This window comes from Pleurodeles waltl, chromosome 9, assembly GCF_031143425.1.
Source record: "Pleurodeles waltl isolate 20211129_DDA chromosome 9, aPleWal1.hap1.20221129, whole genome shotgun sequence".
NCBI lineage: Eukaryota > Metazoa > Chordata > Amphibia > Caudata > Salamandridae > Pleurodeles > Pleurodeles waltl.
Genome location: NC_090448.1, coordinates 121,564,908 through 121,585,532, shown reverse-complemented (window position 1 = coordinate 121,585,532; position 20,625 = coordinate 121,564,908). Strand labels below are relative to the sequence as shown.

At 41.7% G+C, this 20,625-nt stretch overlaps 1 protein-coding gene across 4 annotated transcripts in view; it reads left to right on the top strand.

The window, feature by feature from the left end:
- The window catches only part of LOC138259001 (inter-alpha-trypsin inhibitor heavy chain H4-like), a 536,359-nt gene that overhangs the window by 451,718 nt on the left and 64,016 nt on the right, over nt 1–20,625 (top strand). For all 4 annotated transcript variants that reach the window (XM_069206377.1, XM_069206375.1, XM_069206376.1 and 1 more), the window contains one exon: nt 6,925–6,963. In XM_069206377.1, coding sequence (XP_069062478.1) covers nt 6,925–6,963 — 39 coding nt within the window. The remainder of the gene's footprint in view (nt 1–6,924; nt 6,964–20,625) is intronic.

The following is a 20,625-nucleotide window of genomic DNA, read 5'->3' as shown; positions in this document are numbered from 1 at the left end:
ATTGATAGTTAAAGTTAGAACTACATTTCTATAGGAAATTTATTTTTTGGTTTGCTAACTACTTTCGTGACATTTGATGAATCTTCACTAAATAGTTCAAGTAGAATCAGAAAGTATGTTTTTTGTGATAGATTTGGTGTAAATCTGTCCAGCAGTAGGTACATTTGATGTTGTGGAGCATCCACAAACCTGACTGAATTAAAGAAATGATCTGGTTGGCTGCCACCACATCAACAAAGATGTGACAACAGCTATTTCAGGACTCAGTTCCCTGTCCTACAAAAAGTCATAAAAAACATGTAGCGAAGCACAGTAGGGATATAGTGTCTCTATAGGCCTGGAGGGGGGGCCCTGAAGTACCTCTCCCTTGGGTTCATCCAGGGGCCGAAAATAATAATCTGCAGATTATGCTGCAAAATCTACTGGCTCCCTTCTTTTTTAGAATTAGCCTCCCATGGTGGCCCAGGGACCAGAAGTCACTGAATTAACATTTTTAGGTGAGGGGCATGCAGCCCTCCTCCTGCAGCCATTATTATGCCCCCAGGATCACATACCCCATTTTCAATTAAACTGGGAGGGGGGTGCAGCCCCCCACTCACTGAGCCTGTTTTAGGTCCCAAAGACCCCATCCATCTAGGCCTATTTTTAAACTTAGGCCAGGTAGCATATGGCACCTACTTCCCAAGCCTTACAAACTCCCCGGGGACCCTATCTTCCAGGGCCATTTTTTATGGGAGAGAGGGCTAACGTTATAGCAACTTTAGGGCAAGAGTTATAGTTACTTGAGATTACTATAACTGGTGAATTTCAGTCCTTTAGTTTGTTTAAAATGGTATGTTTTACCTGACATTACTTATTTGGCACAGCCCCAATGCAAAATTTATTTTGGGAGTTACAGAACCAAGCAAATCCTGATTTGCATGGCTTTCTGTTGCTTTGTTACAAGCAAGATAAAGCACAGCAGTGGGTAGCATTCCCTTGCATTACCTTTCATCAGTTAGGCATTATATGGGTGGTTCATAAGCTTTTATAGCTGTGTTCTTTCAGCAAACCTCAAAGTTTTGATATAGACATATACCATTAAAATAGAGACTTGAATTGAAAAGTATTTGTACGCAAATTCTGGCTCAACTTTGAGGAAACTCCAACAAGACAGACACAGTTTATACATAGAGAACTAGTTAGAAGCACTCTAAAGGTCAACTTATGCTGACCTCCCATTAGACTAAAAAACATTTCCAGTTGGGTTTGGATGCACGGTATATTCAAATAATAAGAAATTTGCAGAGAATTAGGAGTTGGAAATCACCACTGACACATATTGATGCATACTCCAAAACATTATTTGAATACCATCATTCATGTAGATACAGACACATTTGGAAAAGTAGTGAAAGAAATATAAACAACAACAAATATAGCGTAAGAAACAAATGGAAAAATTGAGATAGAATCTTTTGTAGAGGTGACAGAGGTGGTGGTACAGAGAAGAGAGAACAAAGTGAGTCATAGAGAAAGCTGATTAGGAGAGACGGGGGAGGGTAAAGGCAGTTGATGTGAGAGAGGGCAGGAATAGGGAGAGGTTGAAAAGGTAAAAATTTGGTAAGTAAAAACAGAACACATTTTAAGAAAGCGCAAGGATCTGAAGGATTAAAAAGAGACAGAGAACAGCAAGGAGGTGGGCAAGAAACAAAAAAAAAGAAGTGTAGAGACAATGAAGAATGACTATTGATAAAGGTAACCAAGAGAGGTAGGGTGACATTTCTTAGAAAGGGGGAGGAAGACATGGTGCAGAGTGAAAGAGAAAAAGTTGGAAGGAAAGGCGAGGTCAAAACCTTAAGCACCCTACTGAGCCACTGTACCTTTGCCTCCGTAGAAGTCTTCTGATCCTTGAGTGCAGACATGAGTGTGCACCTGAATGAGTGGGTGTGTGCGTACACTTGGACCTGGTTTGTAAGCTGCACTGCTTCACTGTGACTTTGCCTTCACAGGTGAATTCCGACCCTAGAGTGGAACTCTCAATCAATAGGCATCTTAGTGAGTGGAAGCGTTAGAAGTCCTGCACCAGCGTTGGACGCCCCACTTATTCTCTGTACTTTTGCCTTTGTTGGCATGATTCTAATACTGGGAGTAGCCCTGAATGGACATCTTAGTGGTTGGCACTATGTGCAGACCTGTTCCTTTGTGAGGCACCCCACTGCATCACTGTACTGTTGCCTCCGTGGGCATGATCCAATCTCTGAGTGTATCCCTGAGTAGGCATCTGAGTGACTGGTGGTGTGTGTAGACCTGGACCTGGGTTGGGAATCCCCCTGCTTTTCTGTACCTTTTTCTTCATATGACTGCAGCCCTGAGTGTGCATCTGAGTGAGTAACAGGGTGCTCAAAACAAGATCTGTGTTGGAAGACCCATTGAATCACTGTGCCTTTGCCTCCATAGGTTTCTTCCTGCATGAAGCCCCAGATGAGCATCTGAGTGAGTGACAGAGTGCTCACAACTGGACCTGTGTTGGATGACCCACTGTGTCATTTTACCTTTGTCTATGTAGGCATCTTTCAATCCATGAGTGAAGTCCTAAGTGGGCATCTGAGTGTGTGATACTGTATGAAGACCTGTAATTGTTTTGGACATCACAATGCTTTGATGTACTTTTGTCCCCATAGGCATCTCCTAGTCCCTAAGTTTAACCATGAGTGGACATTTGAGCAAGTGATGCTGTGTGCAGACCTGGACCTATCTTGACCATCCCACTGCCGCACAGTACCTTTGCCTCCATGGGCAAGTCTGATCCCTGACTGTAGCCCTGAGTGTGCATCTGAGTCAGTGACAGTGTTCAAAACTAGACCTATGTTGGTAAACCTACTGAATCACTATAACTGTTTCTCCATCTTCTAATTCCTGCATGTAGCCCTAAGTGGGCATCTGAGTGAGTGACAGATTGCTCAGAACTGGATCTGTGGTGGACACCCCACTGTGTTATTTTAGATTTGCCTATATACGTATTGTGCAACCCTTGAGTGAAGCCCTAAGTGGGCATCTGTGTCAGTGGTGCTATATGCAGACCTGTAATTGTGTTGGACATAACAATGCCTCACTGTACTTTTTCCTCCATAAGCATCTCCCAGTCCACGGTGTGGCCCTGTGAGGGCCTCTCAGTGAATGGTGGTGTTTGCATTCCTGAACCAATGTTGGATGCCTCACTGCATCGGAGTACTTTTACCTTTGTTAGATTGTGTGTATTCCTGAGTGTAGCCCTCAGGGTGAATATGAGTGGCATTGATGAGCATATTTAGTTAGGTTAGTGAGCCATAGCTGTGTATGTAACCTGGACCAATGTTGAAATGTTGAATGCCTCACTTTATCACTGTAACTTTACCTCTGTTGGATTATTCGCATCCCAGAGTGGCGCCCTAAGGGGCCATGTAAGTGACAATGGTGAGCATATTCAGATTGCTTAGTGAACACTTGAGTGTGTATTACCACTTGTGTCTGAATCAAGAGCCCTAATAAAATTAAAGGGTTCTTCGTATAAAAAAGTGTCTCTTTCAGTCATTCACATATTTTGACAGACTTCAAATGTGTTAGACAGAAGTGTAAATGGCAGCTATCCCAAATTGTCATAGAAAAAGTAAAAAAAATCTCCATTAAACTATTTGTTCGCAGTTAATCATGCCCAAGTGGGAAATATTTACACAAGAATTAATTTTCCTATGATTTTGTTTTTTTCTCCTAGGCAGTTCCTAAAGTTCATTTCCCAACTATGACTTTCTGACAATATCTTCTCAATTCAATTCAATATGTGTTCCTGTTTGTATGTACTCTGTTCATGTACTCTTACTAGTTTAATTTTGAAGTTCGCATTGCTTAAGCACATATACTTTTTCTTTCAAAGATCAAATGTCTATGCATTTTATGCCACCCAAGTGGGCCTGTTAGAAATGGGGTTGTTGGCTTACGTGGGTGTAAGCCCTGGTCAATAAGCAACCACAATTCTTGTCAAGGTAAGGCATAAGCAGACCACAAATGAACCTGTGCTCTCCACCCTGGTAGGTTGGCACAGAGCAATCAATTTTAACTTAGAAGAGATGTGTAAACTATTTGTGCAACACTTCAAAAAGACAGTGCAAATACGCCCAAAAAAGGATCCTACAACAGAGTTAGAAACATGTCATTAAATAAAACAAAGCCCGAAAGGCAAAATCCAATTAGTAGCACCAGAGAAGCTGAATTTTAAAGAATTGAAAGAAAATAATGTCAAAAAGCATAAAGCACAAACTGAGACCATTTGGTCATGCTAGAATGGGACAAAGTCAAAGTTCAGGCTGACTGCAATGGCATGCAGGCTGGCTACAGGGATCCAGTTAGACCTTCTGAACAAAAGTGTCTTCATTCCTGGTTAGAAAAGCATTGCGTGGACCTGGGTCGAAGATGCATTGCTTGCTGAGGTGATGTGTTGTTTCCGAGATGTGGTGAGGCTGCTGTGGGAGCTCCTGTTGCAAATAATCACAGTAGAGCACTTATCTGTGAAATATAAGATTTGAAACCACTGGTGGGTTGGTACTATTATGTAACATGGACATTAACCCACCTCCCAAGAGAAAATATTGGTCTGAATTCAAGTGAAATCTGGGGATTCTGGATATACAAGGAGGCCTAAATGTATCATGCCTTTGCACTGATACAATGTTGCAAAACGTTATGCAAACCAGTTCAAAGGCGTGAATTGGGGCTAACAAATCAAGATTTAAGCTGTTGGACTACTTTGAATTACTTTGTATTACTGGGATGCAAAGGTGGTACTTGGTTGTACCCATGGTAGCCTCCAATGTTCTTGATGTAAATCCCTACCATCTAAAGAATGTAGGCAGGACTTTGAACCAAAATTATATACCTCCTCGAGGCAGGCATAATGTTTGAGAAAAGTTTTCTTTGCCAAATGTTTTCAAACTTTGCATGTATGCTGTGATGTATAGCAGGCTTACAAATAGAAGGTTTGTGAATCCCAAAACAAATGTAAAAGCAAGTTCAGCCAGAGATCAAATTTAGTGACCATACCTTTATCTTTTTGTTTTGTAAACAAGGCTCATTGTCTTTAACTTGTCTATACTACAAAGCATTTTGAAACCACTTTTTGTGATTATATTTTGTCCCCAAGGGATTAGAAAATCTCTAATGTATTGAAACCCAAACCGTTAACATTATTCTTACATTTAACAGGTGTTTCTTTCATTGTTCTCCGCAGAGAAAAAATATGTTGATAAGTGATCACGTTTTTGTAATTCGGCAAAAAATCATAAATGCCCTGGGTCGAGCACTTTATAAATGTTTTCACTGAAGCTTGCATTGAGCAAGACTCAGTGGAGGAAGAGGAAGCAACTCATAATTATTGTGCTGCTCTTCACTTGAGAGAGTCAAATTGAGGTTGGGGATGTTATTCTTGCTATCCATAGAAGCTCTTCAGGTAAAGCACCATGCCCGGACTGAATTCCTGTAGACTTAATTAACAAAATACATCATTCTGGACCCGCTAACAAATGTTTTAAGAGTAGCCTTTTAGGCCCACTGGTTCCATCATGGAAGGATGCAGTTGTTTTACCAATTTTTTTTAAATGGGCACAGGAGTCTCCTAAGTTGCCATCTCCCAATCTCGGTATTAGATAGCACTATCTAGAACCATCTTTCACAGTTGTAGGTGTGGGCTGAGGGGAATAAGGTCTTGTCCAACGCGCAGCTTGGTTTTTGTCCTGTGTTGGGCTCATTTGAGCAGCGCCTCCACTTACAACTTATAATAGGGAAATATGTCAAGGCCAGGAGAGGAGCAATAGATGTATCCTTTATTGACTTCTCCTGTGCTTTTGACATGGTTCATTGCTCTAAACTGTGGGGCCTAGTGGAAAGGGCGGGCACTGAAAAAGCTTTAATAGATCATATTGGATGATTACACTAACATGCATCAGCTCAAATTCATTTTGGGTTAAATGGATAACTTTCTCCTAAAATTAAATCCAATCTAGTGGTTCTCCAGCGTTGCGTTATGGCCGCCTTATAAAGTTTTTTTATATTAGAAAATTACCTGTGTATGGCAGGGAAAGATGTGCCTCTGCTGGGGAACCGCCCAGTTCATGTACACCCTGCAGGAGATGATTAATTTCTATTAGCAAGATCCGCAAATGGGCTCCAAATTCTTCTAGATACTTTTAACACTTTCATGAACGATTTGGGTCTCAAGACTAACTTAATTAAATCCTTTATTATGAAATGGGGGACAAAACACCGAATCTAAGTCATTCCATAGTGCAGGAGTTGAGGTCACCAAAGTGCATAACTTCTCATACCCGGGCATCTCTTTAAATTCTGCTATAAACTGGGATTTCTTACTTAGTGCATAGTTACTCCAATTTCAAAGGTCCATGTAGTCAGTTTTTCGTTTTGCATCAAGACTAGACCATTAATGATTGAGGGAGATAACCCACATTTATAATAGGAAATGTGTTGCAATAGGGAGTCATGTGCTGGAGTATGGGGTTAAGCAAATGTTGAACGGCTGTAAAGGTGGAAAATAGCTTAAACCTGATACTATGTGCTGTCCCGCAAAAGTCATCTGCCTTCAAGTGTCATTCTGAGGTTAGATTGGGTTATGTGGAGGATTTCATCAAGTCCCTTTTTTCTGTGGTTGCGGGTCGTTATTGCAGTATGAGGACAAGTTAGCCTTTCTTTTTTATTATTGTGTGGAAATGCTTTTAATGTATCTTTTACAACTCAATTTCTATATTTCGTGTTTCTGCAATTTAGATGAAGATGAATTTACTGACCAACACCAGTGATGCATTTAGCATGGTTTTCTATCATTGTTCTCCAGGGAGAAAAACTGTTATTGATCATTTTGTTTTTAATTTGCATAAAAATCATACATTTGTTTTTTAGATAATGGAAGAGGACGCCATCCTGGACGTGGAACAAATGGTAGGAACTGATTTGAAAATGCACCACTGATTTTAGCCCCAGGAGAAACGGAGTCAATATAGGTGTAAAATAAAGGGCTGAAAAATATAATTACTTTTGCTTTGTAAAGGCTCAAAGGAGATCACGACCTGCCTTCTCCACGTCCAAAAATGTTGATTCTGATCATGTGACGTAATTTCAGTACTACTATTATTGGCAAGGTCAACTTAACCTAACTTCCAATCCATTTGTGAGACTCAGTAAGAAGCCTGACAACTCCAGCAACCAGTGTCAGATACATTGGGGTTGTCTTTGATCCTTCTCACTCCTTCCTCCTACAGGCAGATGCAGTTAACAGCATTGTCTATCTTTAAATTGACACGTTCATAAAATAGCAGGTAGGACCCCAGAAACATTCCATGAAGCCAGGTTTGCAAAACACTTGTACTTGGCATAAATTGGTTAGTTCACATGAAAGGCACATTAAAACTTTTGCCCTGGCTGTCAGCAGAACAAAGAGTCACTTTCAGGATGCTGAGAAAGACTCATGCCAACTGGCCACATGTCCCTAAAGTTGGCAGCATCATTAGAGACTGACAACATGAGAGTGGGAATGGATAACATGACACCATTAGCAACATATGAAAAAACATTGGTGTGGTTTATAAATTACTGTGTCTGGATGCTTTCTTGGAAAGGGTCACTCATACATCCATTCATCCACTCAATCTCTCATCTTCAAGGCACTCTTCTTTGGACTCACACATTTATTCATCTACTTGTTAACTTATTCTTGTATTTACATATTCCCCCATCCAGATAACCTCTATCAAAAACTCACCAATCAATGAAGAGCTACTGCAGCCTGATATCCTGGCTTTGCTAATAGTTTATGAGTGATGTGAGGATCTGTCAAGTATTGTGAGTGACTACTAATTGGTAAGAGGTGTGAGCGTAGTGCTATTTTTAATGTATGACTGCTAGTTTCAGACTGGTGTGAGAGTGCTGCCTGTAGTGTCTGCCTGCTGCCCCCTGACAGGTGTGAGCAAGCTATCTGTAGTATTATACTACTAGGGTGTGAACGATGTGAAAGTGCTGTTAGTAATCTCAAAGTCCTAATGGCTGAGGGTGTGAGTGCTGTCCCTAGTCTATCACGAATAGGTCCATATTTATGGAAACTTAGCGCCACCATAGCGTCATTTGTTTTTACACTAAAGTGCTGCTAACTCAACTCCATATTTATATTTTGATGCTAGTCCCGTCTAGCATCAAAATATCCGAGTTAGTGCAATTTTTAGGAAGAGCCAACCCACCTTGCGTCGAATTGCAACAATGATCTGCAATGTAGGACTTTCATGTCCTAAAAATGACTCTAGCTCCCCAGTGCCATATTTACCTCCTGACGCCAAAACAACGCACACAAAGGAGGCGGACCTAAAGAATGACTCTAAGGCAGATTACCGTCAAATTTTAACGCCTGGTCAGATCAGGCGTTAAAGTGCTGTTAGGCACATTTCCATGGGGAAACACCATGGAGTCACCATGTTTGGCACATAGATGGCCACCCCAACCCCCAGTATCACCACCACCCACACCTCAAGGACACTACAAGATGAGGGACCCCATCCCAGGTAAGTATTCGTACTTGTCTGTTGTGTGCCACTGGGGGCCACTTATGTGGGGTTCCCCGGCTGGCACTGGTTGTGCTGGGGTTGTCCTGGGGACACTTGTCCCCTGTGTTGGACATTGGGGTCATGCAAATGTCTCTTGTCAATACTTTGACAGGTGTCACTTTTTGGCTGCTTGCCCTTCCAAGAAATGTTGCTAGGCTGACTAGCTGCACATTTTTTTTGCCGCTAATCAGTCTAGCGTCATGTTTGGCCCAGTAGCGCCACTTTCCCTAATGCCATCCCTCACCGGCTAGCATCTTTTCTTTAGATGCTAACCAGTCCTTAGCGCCATTGTACGTCTTTTTTTAAATATGGTGCACGAATGGTGCTAGAGAATGGCGTTAGCTTGCGCAAAATAATTTTTCATAAATATGCCCCTTAGTATTTAAGTGCTCCTCTGGTGGGTGTAGAGTTTTGTTAGTAATGTGAGATTCCTAATATGTGTAAGTGCTTCTGTCGATGTGTGATTGCTTGTCTGTGAGTGGTGTGACAGTGCTGTTAGTGTTTATGGTCAATTTTCGCAATAAAGGATTTAACATTTTGCCACATGTTTTCCTTAGGGCCATGCTGTTGAGGCGTTGCTGTTATTTAATCATGTATGTGTGAGTCTTAGGCCCATATTTATACTTTTTTTGCGCCACATTTGCATCATTTTATGACGCAGAAGCAGAGCAAACTTACAATATACAATTATATTTTGTAAGTTTGCTCTGCTTTTGTGTCAAAACATTACGCGAATGCGGCGCAAAAAAAAGTATAAATATGGGCCTTAATTTGTAGAGGTCGCTCCTAAACTTGTAATCCTTGAAGGCCTTCTTTCCCTAGAGATGCTACCCAAAGATTAGGCGAGCTTCATTGATCAAGGTTGTCTCTTTATATACATTAGAGAATTATAGCCCAGTGACTGTTGACGAGCCACCCCCACCACGAACTCTATTAACAAGTCTCTTTGCTCCATTTCATGTGTAAAACCATTTGGGTTTATTCCAATCAGCAAGCACATTAGCAAACAGTCCCAGGCACCTCTCCTGGCCCCCTTTGTGCTTTCATTTACTTTCCAGCATCCCCGGGACTGTGACTTCACATGAACATCTCTGGAGCTGTATCTAGCAGCTGCTTTCCCTGGGTGACTCAGATCATAAGCCCCTGTAGCCGAATGCCTTTCTGTTTAAACAAATCTTATCGAAATATGGTAGAACTCTCCATATCCGTGGTTCAAAGATGAACGAGACGTATCTTTTTTTACAGAAGATGTACAATACAGATGCATCTAATGTAATCAACCGATAAAGATATATGAATAATGCCAGTATTCTTTACATGACTTCTCGTCCTGTGTCCTTATATCAAAAATATATAGATAATGTTATCACTGTATACTACTGTTTTGCGCTACTATGTTACACGTCTCTTATACCTTTGTACTTACTTTTCTCCGTTATTGTCTTTCAAAATCCATAACAATTTAGAAGTCAAAAACAAGCTCGGCCCATCTTATGACGCTTGTCATGGAATTCATCATGTAAAATCTCTTTTTTGACTTTGTCGAAGGTTTTACCATGTGAAAGCCCTTCCTACTGTATTTTTCAAATAGTGACACCATGAAAAGGTGCTCAATATTGTATTTGGATTCTTTGTTAAAACATGTCCTTATCACATGCGAACAATGGAATTATTTTATAGAGAGTCTAATATGACTGTTACTCAATTAAATGCCTGTAGAAAAGATCTAAAAAGAGCTGGAGACAAAGGCATGATCCCAAACTAAAAAGCAATTTCACCCCATTAGCCCTTGACAATCAGGGTACTGAGGCAAAGGAGTGCTAGCCCTAGTTATGCGCTCAATGTGGATTAGAAACAATGTAAAACCACTTCCCAATGAATTTGGTTACAAAGTGCCCTCACTACTATAAATTTCACAGGGCTATATCGTAGATTACACCATGCAACACCCCTTCATTCTGTATTTGACATCGTGTCTGCATTAGAAATGTCTCTAAATGTTATATAAATAGAGTTTACTTTGTAGATGGGCTAACATAACTGCTGCACCATCAAATGTTCGAAACATAGAAAATCAACAAAAGTACAGGACCAATGCGTCTCTTTAAAGGTGATTACATGAGATCATGCATACACTTTAAGCTGGTTCTAACTAGACCTCATAAAGGCTTCTTCACAAAATCCCTTTATTTTGAATTCTAAGAAGCATGGAAGAAACCAGTTCCTGGGCTGAGACAGCAACAAGATCACTACACATTAAGTGAAAGCAGTGTTTTTCTGTGAGACTTTCTTTCTACTGTGGCATGTCATTAAGATGAAAACAGTTTAGAATTCTAGTAATGGTGACCATGTCACAGACTGACTGAATGATCACACCTTTGTAACGTTCCAGGGGTGAGCACAATGCCCTGAACTGCGGTCAACCTAGTAACTATTTTGAAAATAATTTGCAAAATCTAAGAAGAAAAATCCATCCTACAGAGGGCAGGAACAAACAACCATTAGATCTAGCCACATTTAAGAGATAGAGCAACAATCGTACAAACATCCCAAACAACTGGTGGTGACTACCGGCAACACTTCAAGAGTACCCTAACAGGTCCTCTAATTCTGTCCCATAAGGACAATAACTTGCTCATATGAATCTTGAGTGGGGTATCTATGCAGCACAAAATCAGTAATAAAGTAAAAAACACGACACAAAAAAAGCACATCAATTTGAAAAAATACAGTAACATTTATTAAATAAAATTAGATCAACACACTGAAAATCAATACAGTACAACCGCACATGCGCAGTTTATGCCTTGCAAAATATTTAGTTTGTCAGGTCAAAATGGCAGTTTAAAAGTACACACACAGGCTGTAATTGTCGGGCTGAGACTGCTTAAAAGGGCTATTGAAGTTGATGGCACACACAGGGGGTCATTCTGACCCTGGCGGTCATTGACCGCCAGGACCAATGACCGCGGAAGCACCGCCAACAGGCTGGCGGTGCTTCCAGGCCAATTCTGACCGCGGCTGTCAGAAAAGGGAAACCGGCAGTTTCCCGCCGGTTTTCCCCTGGCCAAAAGAATCCTCCATGGCGGCGCTGCAGGCAGCGCCGCCATGGGGATTCCGACCCCCTTCCCGCCAGCCTGGTTCTGGCGGTTTTGACCGTCAGAACCAGGCTGGCGGGAACGGGTGTCGTGGGGCCCCTGGGGGCCCCTGCAGTGCCCATGCCAATGGCATGGGCACTGCAGGGGCCCCCTAACAGGGCCCCACATTGATTTTCAGTGTCTGCCTAGCAGACACTGAAAATCACGGCGGGTGCCCTTGCACCCGTCGCACAAAAGCAACTCCGCCAGCTCCATTCGGAGCCGGCTTCATCGTTGCTGGGGCTTTCCCGCTGGGCGGGCGGCCTTTTGGCGGTCGCCCGCCCGCCCAGCGGGAAAGTCATAATGACCGCGGAACGGTCTTCTGGCGGTTCCCGCCAGGCGGGCGGCTTACGCCGCCCGCGGTGGTCAGAATGACCCCCAAAGTGCTGCAGGCCCACTCATATGACTTAATTTACACATCATAGGTACATGGAGTACCACTTTACTAGGGGCTCATAAGTACATTAAATGTGCCAAATGGGTGTAAGTCAATTGTACTATGTTAAAAGTAGACGGAGCACAAGCGCGTTATCACTGGTAGCAGTGGTAAAGTGCCCAGAATCTAGGCCAACAAAAACAAGTTCAGCAAAACAGGTGGAGAGAAGGCAAAATGTTTAGAGGAAGACCACACCAAGCCAGTCAGGTCTGACAGGCCTACACTATTAGGCTGGAATATTGAAGGACAGAAAATTAAAAAAGGACAAAGACTGGGACTCTTTCATTAAATCATTCAATATCTGTTATTTTCAAGTGACATTGGAATTAAATGCTTTTACTATGCGTAGCATAAGAACAATGAAAAAAGGCCAAGGTAGACTGAAAGGGGTCCTAACTATCTGAGTCTCAATCAAACTCGACTCATTCATACAGTAAAATACTTCAAGTTAATGATAATATTAAAGAGCTAAGGATGTTGATATATTTAATAACTATTTGCCACATGGAAACTTAAAGAGTTTCTAAACCTTATATTTGACCTAAAGAGGACCATTAAGATCGCCGGACTCAAACCCCAGGTTATATGCTGATTCCCACAAAAATAGCCAGCCAACCTGTCATATTTGTGGGGGAGATCTCAACACTAAAACTGATGGGTCGATGACAGATAAAGTGGTGCCAAAAAAGACCACTTCGTATATTCCTTGTGCACATATTAATACCTATGGGAATTTTAAGCTTGGTGAAAAAGTGCTCTACTAATCACAGTTTCACCATGATCAATTAAAGGACGAACTATGTCAGACTCCCTAGAAAAATCCACCTTTAATTTATGTAATTGAGAGTCCAATTGTCTATTTACTCTTCGAACTGGAGTCTTAGCTGGTGGTTGATGATGTGACCTTTGTTAGAAAAATAGAAAGTGATGACAACAGGTTAATAGCATAACTGTCACTCCTTTCTGGAAATACTAAGGACCATAATGAACTTAATTTTCTTCTCAATCATTTGCCTGCTTTCATGTTGTATCGCATCCTTTACTTCTTCTACACCTGTCTAAGTTAGACATCTGTGACCTGGTGCTTAGATGGTTTCAGTCTTTTCTGTCTGACAGGCAATCTATTAGTTTAGCTAATTTCTTTAGGTAAAAATGGCCCAGTTTTGCCCCCCCCCCCCGGTCCTCAATGAGTCCCACTCTGTTCAATGCTAAATGTTTCCCCCTTGTGACATTGATGGAATCCTTTGAGATGAAGGTAATCTCTTCTGCTGAAGACACCCAGAGACTATTCTCGATGAACCACTCTACTAACACTCCAGCTGCTTCTCTTAAAATGTGTCTAACAAAGGTCACAGAGGGGGATGCATACTAGCCTGCTGAAATGAAACTCATATAAAAGAGAGATACTACCTTGTGGCCATAGAGCCAACTTTCCCAACTTTGAAGTCTCCGACTGGTGGCCTGAAGTCCTGCCTACTCCTCCTTGTTCTGCATTCATTGCTAGAAATCTGGGTTTCAATTTTGAAATGAGCTGCCCTAAGTTCTGGCAGTTACTGGTTTGGGTTTTTCAATGTTGAAAGTGCTAAAAAAATGTTTGGGACATTCTTCTGCTTCAGGCTCATAAATCAGTGTTTCATGCTTTAATGACATCCGGATTCAACTACGCTAACAGACTGTATCTGGGTCTACCTAAATGTTTGTTACATCTATAACAGGTGATTCAAAATGCTGCAGCACGTCAGTTTCTTGGACTCCCCGAAGCTGCTTTATATCACATCATCTCAGACATCTGCATTGGGTGACAGTATCCAAAGACATCCTATTTAAGGCTATGTTGTTGGTTCAAATACCCTTTCATGGTACCGGCTCTACGTACCACCAAGTCAGCTTTCTTCTTTTTGCTAATAGTGGACTCTTGATATCAAGTAAGGGCTTATTATTTAATGATCCCAAAGTTCAAACAGCAAAGAAGAGGAGGGGGATCATTCTCCTATTTAGAAACAAAAGCTTGGAATAAACGTCCTTTTGCCATTCGTTCTATCAAGTCGCAAAATCATTTTAGGAAGCTCCTGAAGGTTTGGTTGTTCAACACGGTGTAATTGTGTGCTCCTAGTACAGTTAGTTATTTTGCATTTGGGGCAGCTGCTTGCGATTTAAAAATAATTAATTAATTTATTCATTCATTCATTCATGTCTGAAGCCTACCAAACTGATCCTAAAAAAATATGAAAAACATCATCTAGAACATTACTTCCTCTCATAAACAATATAACCAAGTGGCTTGTAATCAATGGTCCCAAGAACTGAAAGAACTATTAAAATGGAAAGTTACAACAAACATAGACATCATCTGGAACTAATACGTAGCTTTGTCAAATATATTAATATGGGGTCCGCTGGCCTAATGGCTTCTCATAAAATGATACAAACTGACTGTTGTGATACTGAATGCCTAAAATAAATGTTGTCCTAGTGAATGCTCTAAGAAGTGGGTACAGCATACCCAAGGGTGAAGAATGGCTAAAGCTGCTCAGACAAGAATATAAACATCTACTCAAGAGCAAGAAGAAGCACCTCCACATAAAAGCATAGATGATCCTCAAACAGCCATTTAAAGAAACAAATATAAGACACATTTGTGGATTGGTTAGGTGGGGCAACAAAGGCCCAGTAAAAAATAAGGAAACTGGCATCACTTCATCTGCCTGGGACAAGCTCTTCTCAAGGATGTATCAAATAGTATGCATGACCAGGACAAAAGAGCAGAAGATTCACTTAACATCTTGGGAATAAACCTGAAAGGTGACTGTGCCATCCACCACTGAAAACATAACATAATCCTGCTTGGAGTTTTCAGAAGGTGACATTCATAAAGATATCCTCATTCAAAATTAGCAGAAAACAGATGTCTATCATATCAATCTGTCAATTTGGGTATCTGTTTTAACAGCAGCATATAAGTTAGTTTGGGACCATGATGAGGTCCCTGATTCCTTCAAATCAGGAGTCTTTACCCAATCCATAAGAACGGTAATAAACCTGTGAACTATCAATTAAATTCCTTACTCAATGGTGCTGGAAAGATCTATGACAAATTTATTTTTATTCACCTAGAAGTCAAAGATAACTAAATCTTGCCACCATGTCAAGTTAGTTTCAGAAAAGCTTAAGGCATGATCGATCAGCCAAAAGATTGGATAATATGAATCTTAAATCCAGATGTATAAAAAACTCTCTGTTGTTAATGACTTTCGTAGACCTGAAAACAGCTTTCAGTTCAGCCACGAGGTCACTGTTATGGCAGAGCTTTAAGAACACGGCTCCCTTAGAAACACCCTACTGTTTTGTGGAAGATGAAGCTGAATCTATGACTGTCCAGCTCTCCTGTCTTTGGAAACAAAATCACTGTTACAAAGGCAAGCAGTGTTGCCTTGCCAGAGATCACTGCAAAAACAGGAGAGCCAGACAGTAATAGAATCATTTCCTTGTTGTCGATTACCATTCATTCTAATATTGATGTGGATAGACTATGAAGTAAACTGCACTATTAATACTAATGAGACCAGGTTAATTAGGTTCTGATCCTCACAATATTGCTTTGCCCTGAAGACGTTTTATTGAACGAAACGAGTTGGAAGAATGAGTTCACTCTTGCAATGGAGTAAAGACATTATGACGCTTGCTTTTGGAATGAAATTAAAGAGAATTTATCCACTACATTGAACAATTACATCTTAAATTGTCACAACATAGGACTACATTAACTATATATCTCTATCTATGTGTTCCCTGATTTATCATTTAGATGTCTGTTTTGCTTTGGCAGTAGGTTCGGTAGCAGCAGATACTGTTCGAGGGTGCACCTTTGTACATAATTGGGGATGTATTGGGATGCGCTTTATGAGGTTTTGCACTGCTGCTTTGTTAATAGATATAAAGGAGGGCTTGAGGACGGTAGCCTGTTGAAACGTGTGTCTATGGTGGGAGCTTCAACTCTGGCAGGAAATGTGTAGTTGTTGTTGTCCAAAATAATAAACCCTGGGAGCAGGTGAAGTCTGGAATTTGTACCCAGGAAAGTCTCATTGGAGGTTGGATGCTGGTCTCCATCAACCTCTGTGAAGCCCTATGACGTTTAACCTAGAAACGTTTCTGAAAGTCAAGATCCTTGTAGCAGGGGAAAATGGCAAGTTTACTCTGACTAGCGATCCAACATTTGCTGCTCTGTCTTTGGTGTCACTCCTTGTCTCTGCTGTTCTCTGGAGAGAAAGTTCTGACGAAATATCTGTGTCCAGTGTTAAAGATGTAAAGGTCTTTGGAGCACAGTCTAACAACACCAAGGGTCCAGGAGCTTGTGGGTGCCATTTGTGGATTAGGAATCACTCCCTCACAAGCCATCAGTGGGACCCACAGCAAATACAGTTACAACTGGTCAGCTGGGGTATTGGAAATAGGAGGCTTCTTGCAGATGTTGTGAAGCATAACAGGAGGTCAAACAACTGTCTCTTGTAGTCTACTTCTCTCTCCTGGGTACAAGTGAGAGCAGGTCTAACCCTTGGAGTTTCTTTTCATAGGTGCTATAACAGGTGCAAATCGTCTTCTGTCTTTCACACGTTCAGATGTGTTCTATTTATTCAGGTTGCCCCATTTATGCCTGGCACTAGCTTGTGGATGGGGAAAACTCCCTGATCATAGAGAAAAAGTTCTCATAAGCAGCCATACAAACTTTCACATCACTCCCTTGAGGTTTGGCAATAAACAATCCCATAGTGCACTGCTCTGAAAAAATCCAACCTGGCAGAATGTTTCTTCCGCTGGCAGATCACTGGGCACTCCTCCCACACCTCTGAGGTGTGTCTAGGAAATGAGAAACTTCCTCTGCAAACAATTCTGAACAGGTTTTCCCCTCACTGGGATTGGTACCTCTCTGGTTACCAATGAACTATGGAAGGGGCTGGTTATATCTGCCTCTGACAATTGATTCTTCTTTGAAGGTTGTGCACTTAGTGGGTAGATTCCCGAGGTAATCCTGTAAGGAGGAGGTCACACCTCTTCTCTTCTAATGACTTCTTAGTTCCCGTTCTTGTGAACCATTGAAACCTCTTAGAGAGGGCCAGCAGGCTACCAGTTGACAGCCAGGGACTGACTCTGAAAAGGCTCTCAGACCCTTTTAGGCAGAATAATAGTGACTTTCTAAAGTCACTATTTCTGATATAGTTATACAAAATTAAATTTTGGCATTAACTATAGAAATGAGTGTTCAAAGTATTTTTCTAGCTAGTGCCAATCTGAGGTGCAACAGTAGAGGTCACATATCTGGAAAGTGAACATTGTCATCTTTCTAGCACTATTTCATCCATGATTGTCAGTCCTTAGTGGGCAGAGTCTGCCCTCTGCCACAGATAAAAAGTGAAAGCAGACCACGCAGTTCATCCTCTAAGTTTCCATTTTGTTCTGGTTTGGTGTTAGCATGCACAGAGCACTACATTTAACTGACTAAATAAAATATCAAACTTGGGAAACAATGGAAACTTTATCCTCATAGATGTGGGTGTTTAAAACTGAAAAAAAACGTTTTTCAATGCAGAGGATGACCCATTGATATACAATTCAGGTTGTGCAGGGGATGTTAAGGGGTCATCCTCAGCACTAAAGAGATAAATTGTTGCACTGATATTTCAGGCAACAATTTCTGTGTATGGAGAGTTCGTATTATGGCCACTCATCAAGGAGAGGTGACGGTGACAAGTGGTAATTCTGTTTAAGTCAGACATTAGCCCAACAGGGAGAATTTAGTGGGCCATATTAGCTGAGTCCTCCTGTGGGCCTGGTTGACCCCTTCTGAAGAGCTGCAATTACTTGGTCCTCAAAGGCAATGATTATCCCCACTTTCATGGTACTAAACTCTTTTACAGAACCATTTTGTACTTTGTGTTGTTGCTGCAGTACAGGCTAGCCATGCAGACTCTGGTGGGACAGCACCGCAGTGCGTGATGTGAACCTCTTCACTGCTCTTCAAGGGAGGATCACCTTGACTCTGTCCAGCTCAAGCTGATGTTGCTGTGTCCTGTATGTTGTGAAGGTGCAGGTACCAAGGCAATCCAATCATAGGCAGTGCTGGTTTTGAAGAGGCCATGCTCAGGTCATGCTGCTCTTGGTATGGCTTATTTTTCTTGTTTGGATCTTCCTAGGGGACAGACACAAGACCACCACCCAAACTATACTAAAAGGTCAATCTTGTCCACTATGAGGATTGCAAAGTCTTGGTTGATATCCTTCTTGTCTGTGTGGGTCACCCTCCTTATTAATTCAGCCCCTTCTGTGGCATTTTGGTTTGTCTTTCAGGATTGCCAACTATTTAACACCCAACACATCTAGGTGTTTGGCTTCTTTGGAACATAGAGCACTAACATGTTCTAAACTAGAGGTCATACAGCCTGTATCTGTCTAACTCGTGAGTGAGCAAAAACAGTCCGGTCAACAGGAGGAGATTCTGGAAACTGTCAAAAGTGTTGCCTGCTCACTGGTGACAGAGATACATATCATCTAACCTCTGCTGTAGGACATATTAATGGTCTGTGTTCTTATTTCCCTTGGCTCCTCCTTATTATTGATGCCTGCAGCTGGTTATACAGGCCCACTGCAATTCTCTTTACCTTCTTCAAGACTTATTGTTGACCTGGTGCGCATGGCATGTACTGCTTGGAGACATTTCTCCTGAGTTTGTCCTTCTGTCCTGATGCCATGACATATATGACAATGAAACACATTGATCTACCCAAGTAGAATGGTCCCAACATATTCCAATGCTTTTACAGGGAATGAACCTATTAAAAATCTTACTCCTATTTGATGCATATTTATTTTTCTGACCAATAATCACAGCAAAAATTGAGGACTCTCAGCACCTTCAGAAACTAGGTATAAACATTTACCATATATTAGAATCAGGATTGGATGCTTGCAGGATTTTTCACATTTCTCTACTGCTGAGATTTGTATTAGTGTTGGAACAATTTGGGTTATTTGTTGAAGTTGGTGGAAGTGTGGGCCTGATACAGGGATTAGATGGATGCTGCTAAAAATGTTACCTTCTCAAAGTCATGTGCAAAGAGTTTAGTTTGCGGTGGAGAAGACCACGAGAAGCAGGGGGAGCGTTGCAGATGGTCATTCCTGTTGCACATACAACAGACATGGCATTGTGGATGGTCATCGCTGTAGCACAACGATCCGGTTGGGTGTCACAGACAGTTATTACTGGAGCTTTACAATGGTGTTCACTGTGGGCTTTTGATGCTGTAGAGTGAAGTGCAGATCTTGTATTACCAATCAATGCTAGTGGTTGCTGTAACGTGAAGAGTCAAATTCACTGAAGCTTCATGTTGGTGGTCATCCCAAGCAGTAGAGTCTCAGTGTGAATGGGCCCATTCATGGTCACAAAGAGCCCAAAACTTTAGGATTTCACCTTGTCTTAGGAGGAGCTCAACTGATGCCAGCCAAGGGTCCAATCCCTGGTGAGACACCTCTTGGAGATTAGGAACTTTCACCAGCAGACGCCAGCATGGCTCAGGCAGGTCCAGGCAGGTTCAGAGAAGCAGGTGAGCACAGCAGTTGCAGGGATGCCTCTGGAGCTCATTATTTCGCTGTAGGTCAGATAGATCAGCCAAGAAACCTTTGGAATCACTCAGTCTGGGATGTAAAGAGCAGGTCCAGTCTTTCCTCTTGGAGAGCAAGGCAGGCCTCCTGTAGGAGAGCAGTCCTGTGGTAGCAGCAGGGCAGCCTCCTTCTGTAATGTCCACAGTTCTTGAGTGTACTGAAGAGTGGCTCAGGAGGTCCACTATTTATACCTGGTGTCAGCATTTGTGTGTGGGGAACACCCTGACCTACTCCCACACCTGCTTCTGGAAAGTTTTTCCCTCCCCCTTTCAATTCTCGAAGAGGTCTGGGGTGACAAAAGGCTAGTGTCATGTTCCCTTTGTGTGCTTGAGGCAAGTGCTTAGAAGTACCATTTGGGCTAGGCACAGTTCGACTCCCAGTCATCCTGACTGGATAGCCCATCCAGCCCATCCTGCCCACCTTTAGACTCCTTTTTGTCACAAACCCCAACAGCAGAGCCATTCACAGTCATATGACCCAGGACACTCTTGGAAGGCAGAAAAGGTTAGGACAAGAAAATGCCTACTTTATAAAAGGGGCAATCTCACAGTTGTGACTTAAAATCAAACTTCACCATTTAAGAGGATTCTAAATTACAATTCATTTGAGTCTAAACAAAACATTCGCAGCTGCTCCTAAACCAAAGTTAGAATTCATTAATTGTAATAACTTAACCCAATGTTAGCAAATGGGAGAGATATGCCTTACAGTAGTGAAAAACAACTTAAGGAGTTTTACAATACCTTATCATGTAAAACTCAATCCATATCTACATGTCCTAGTT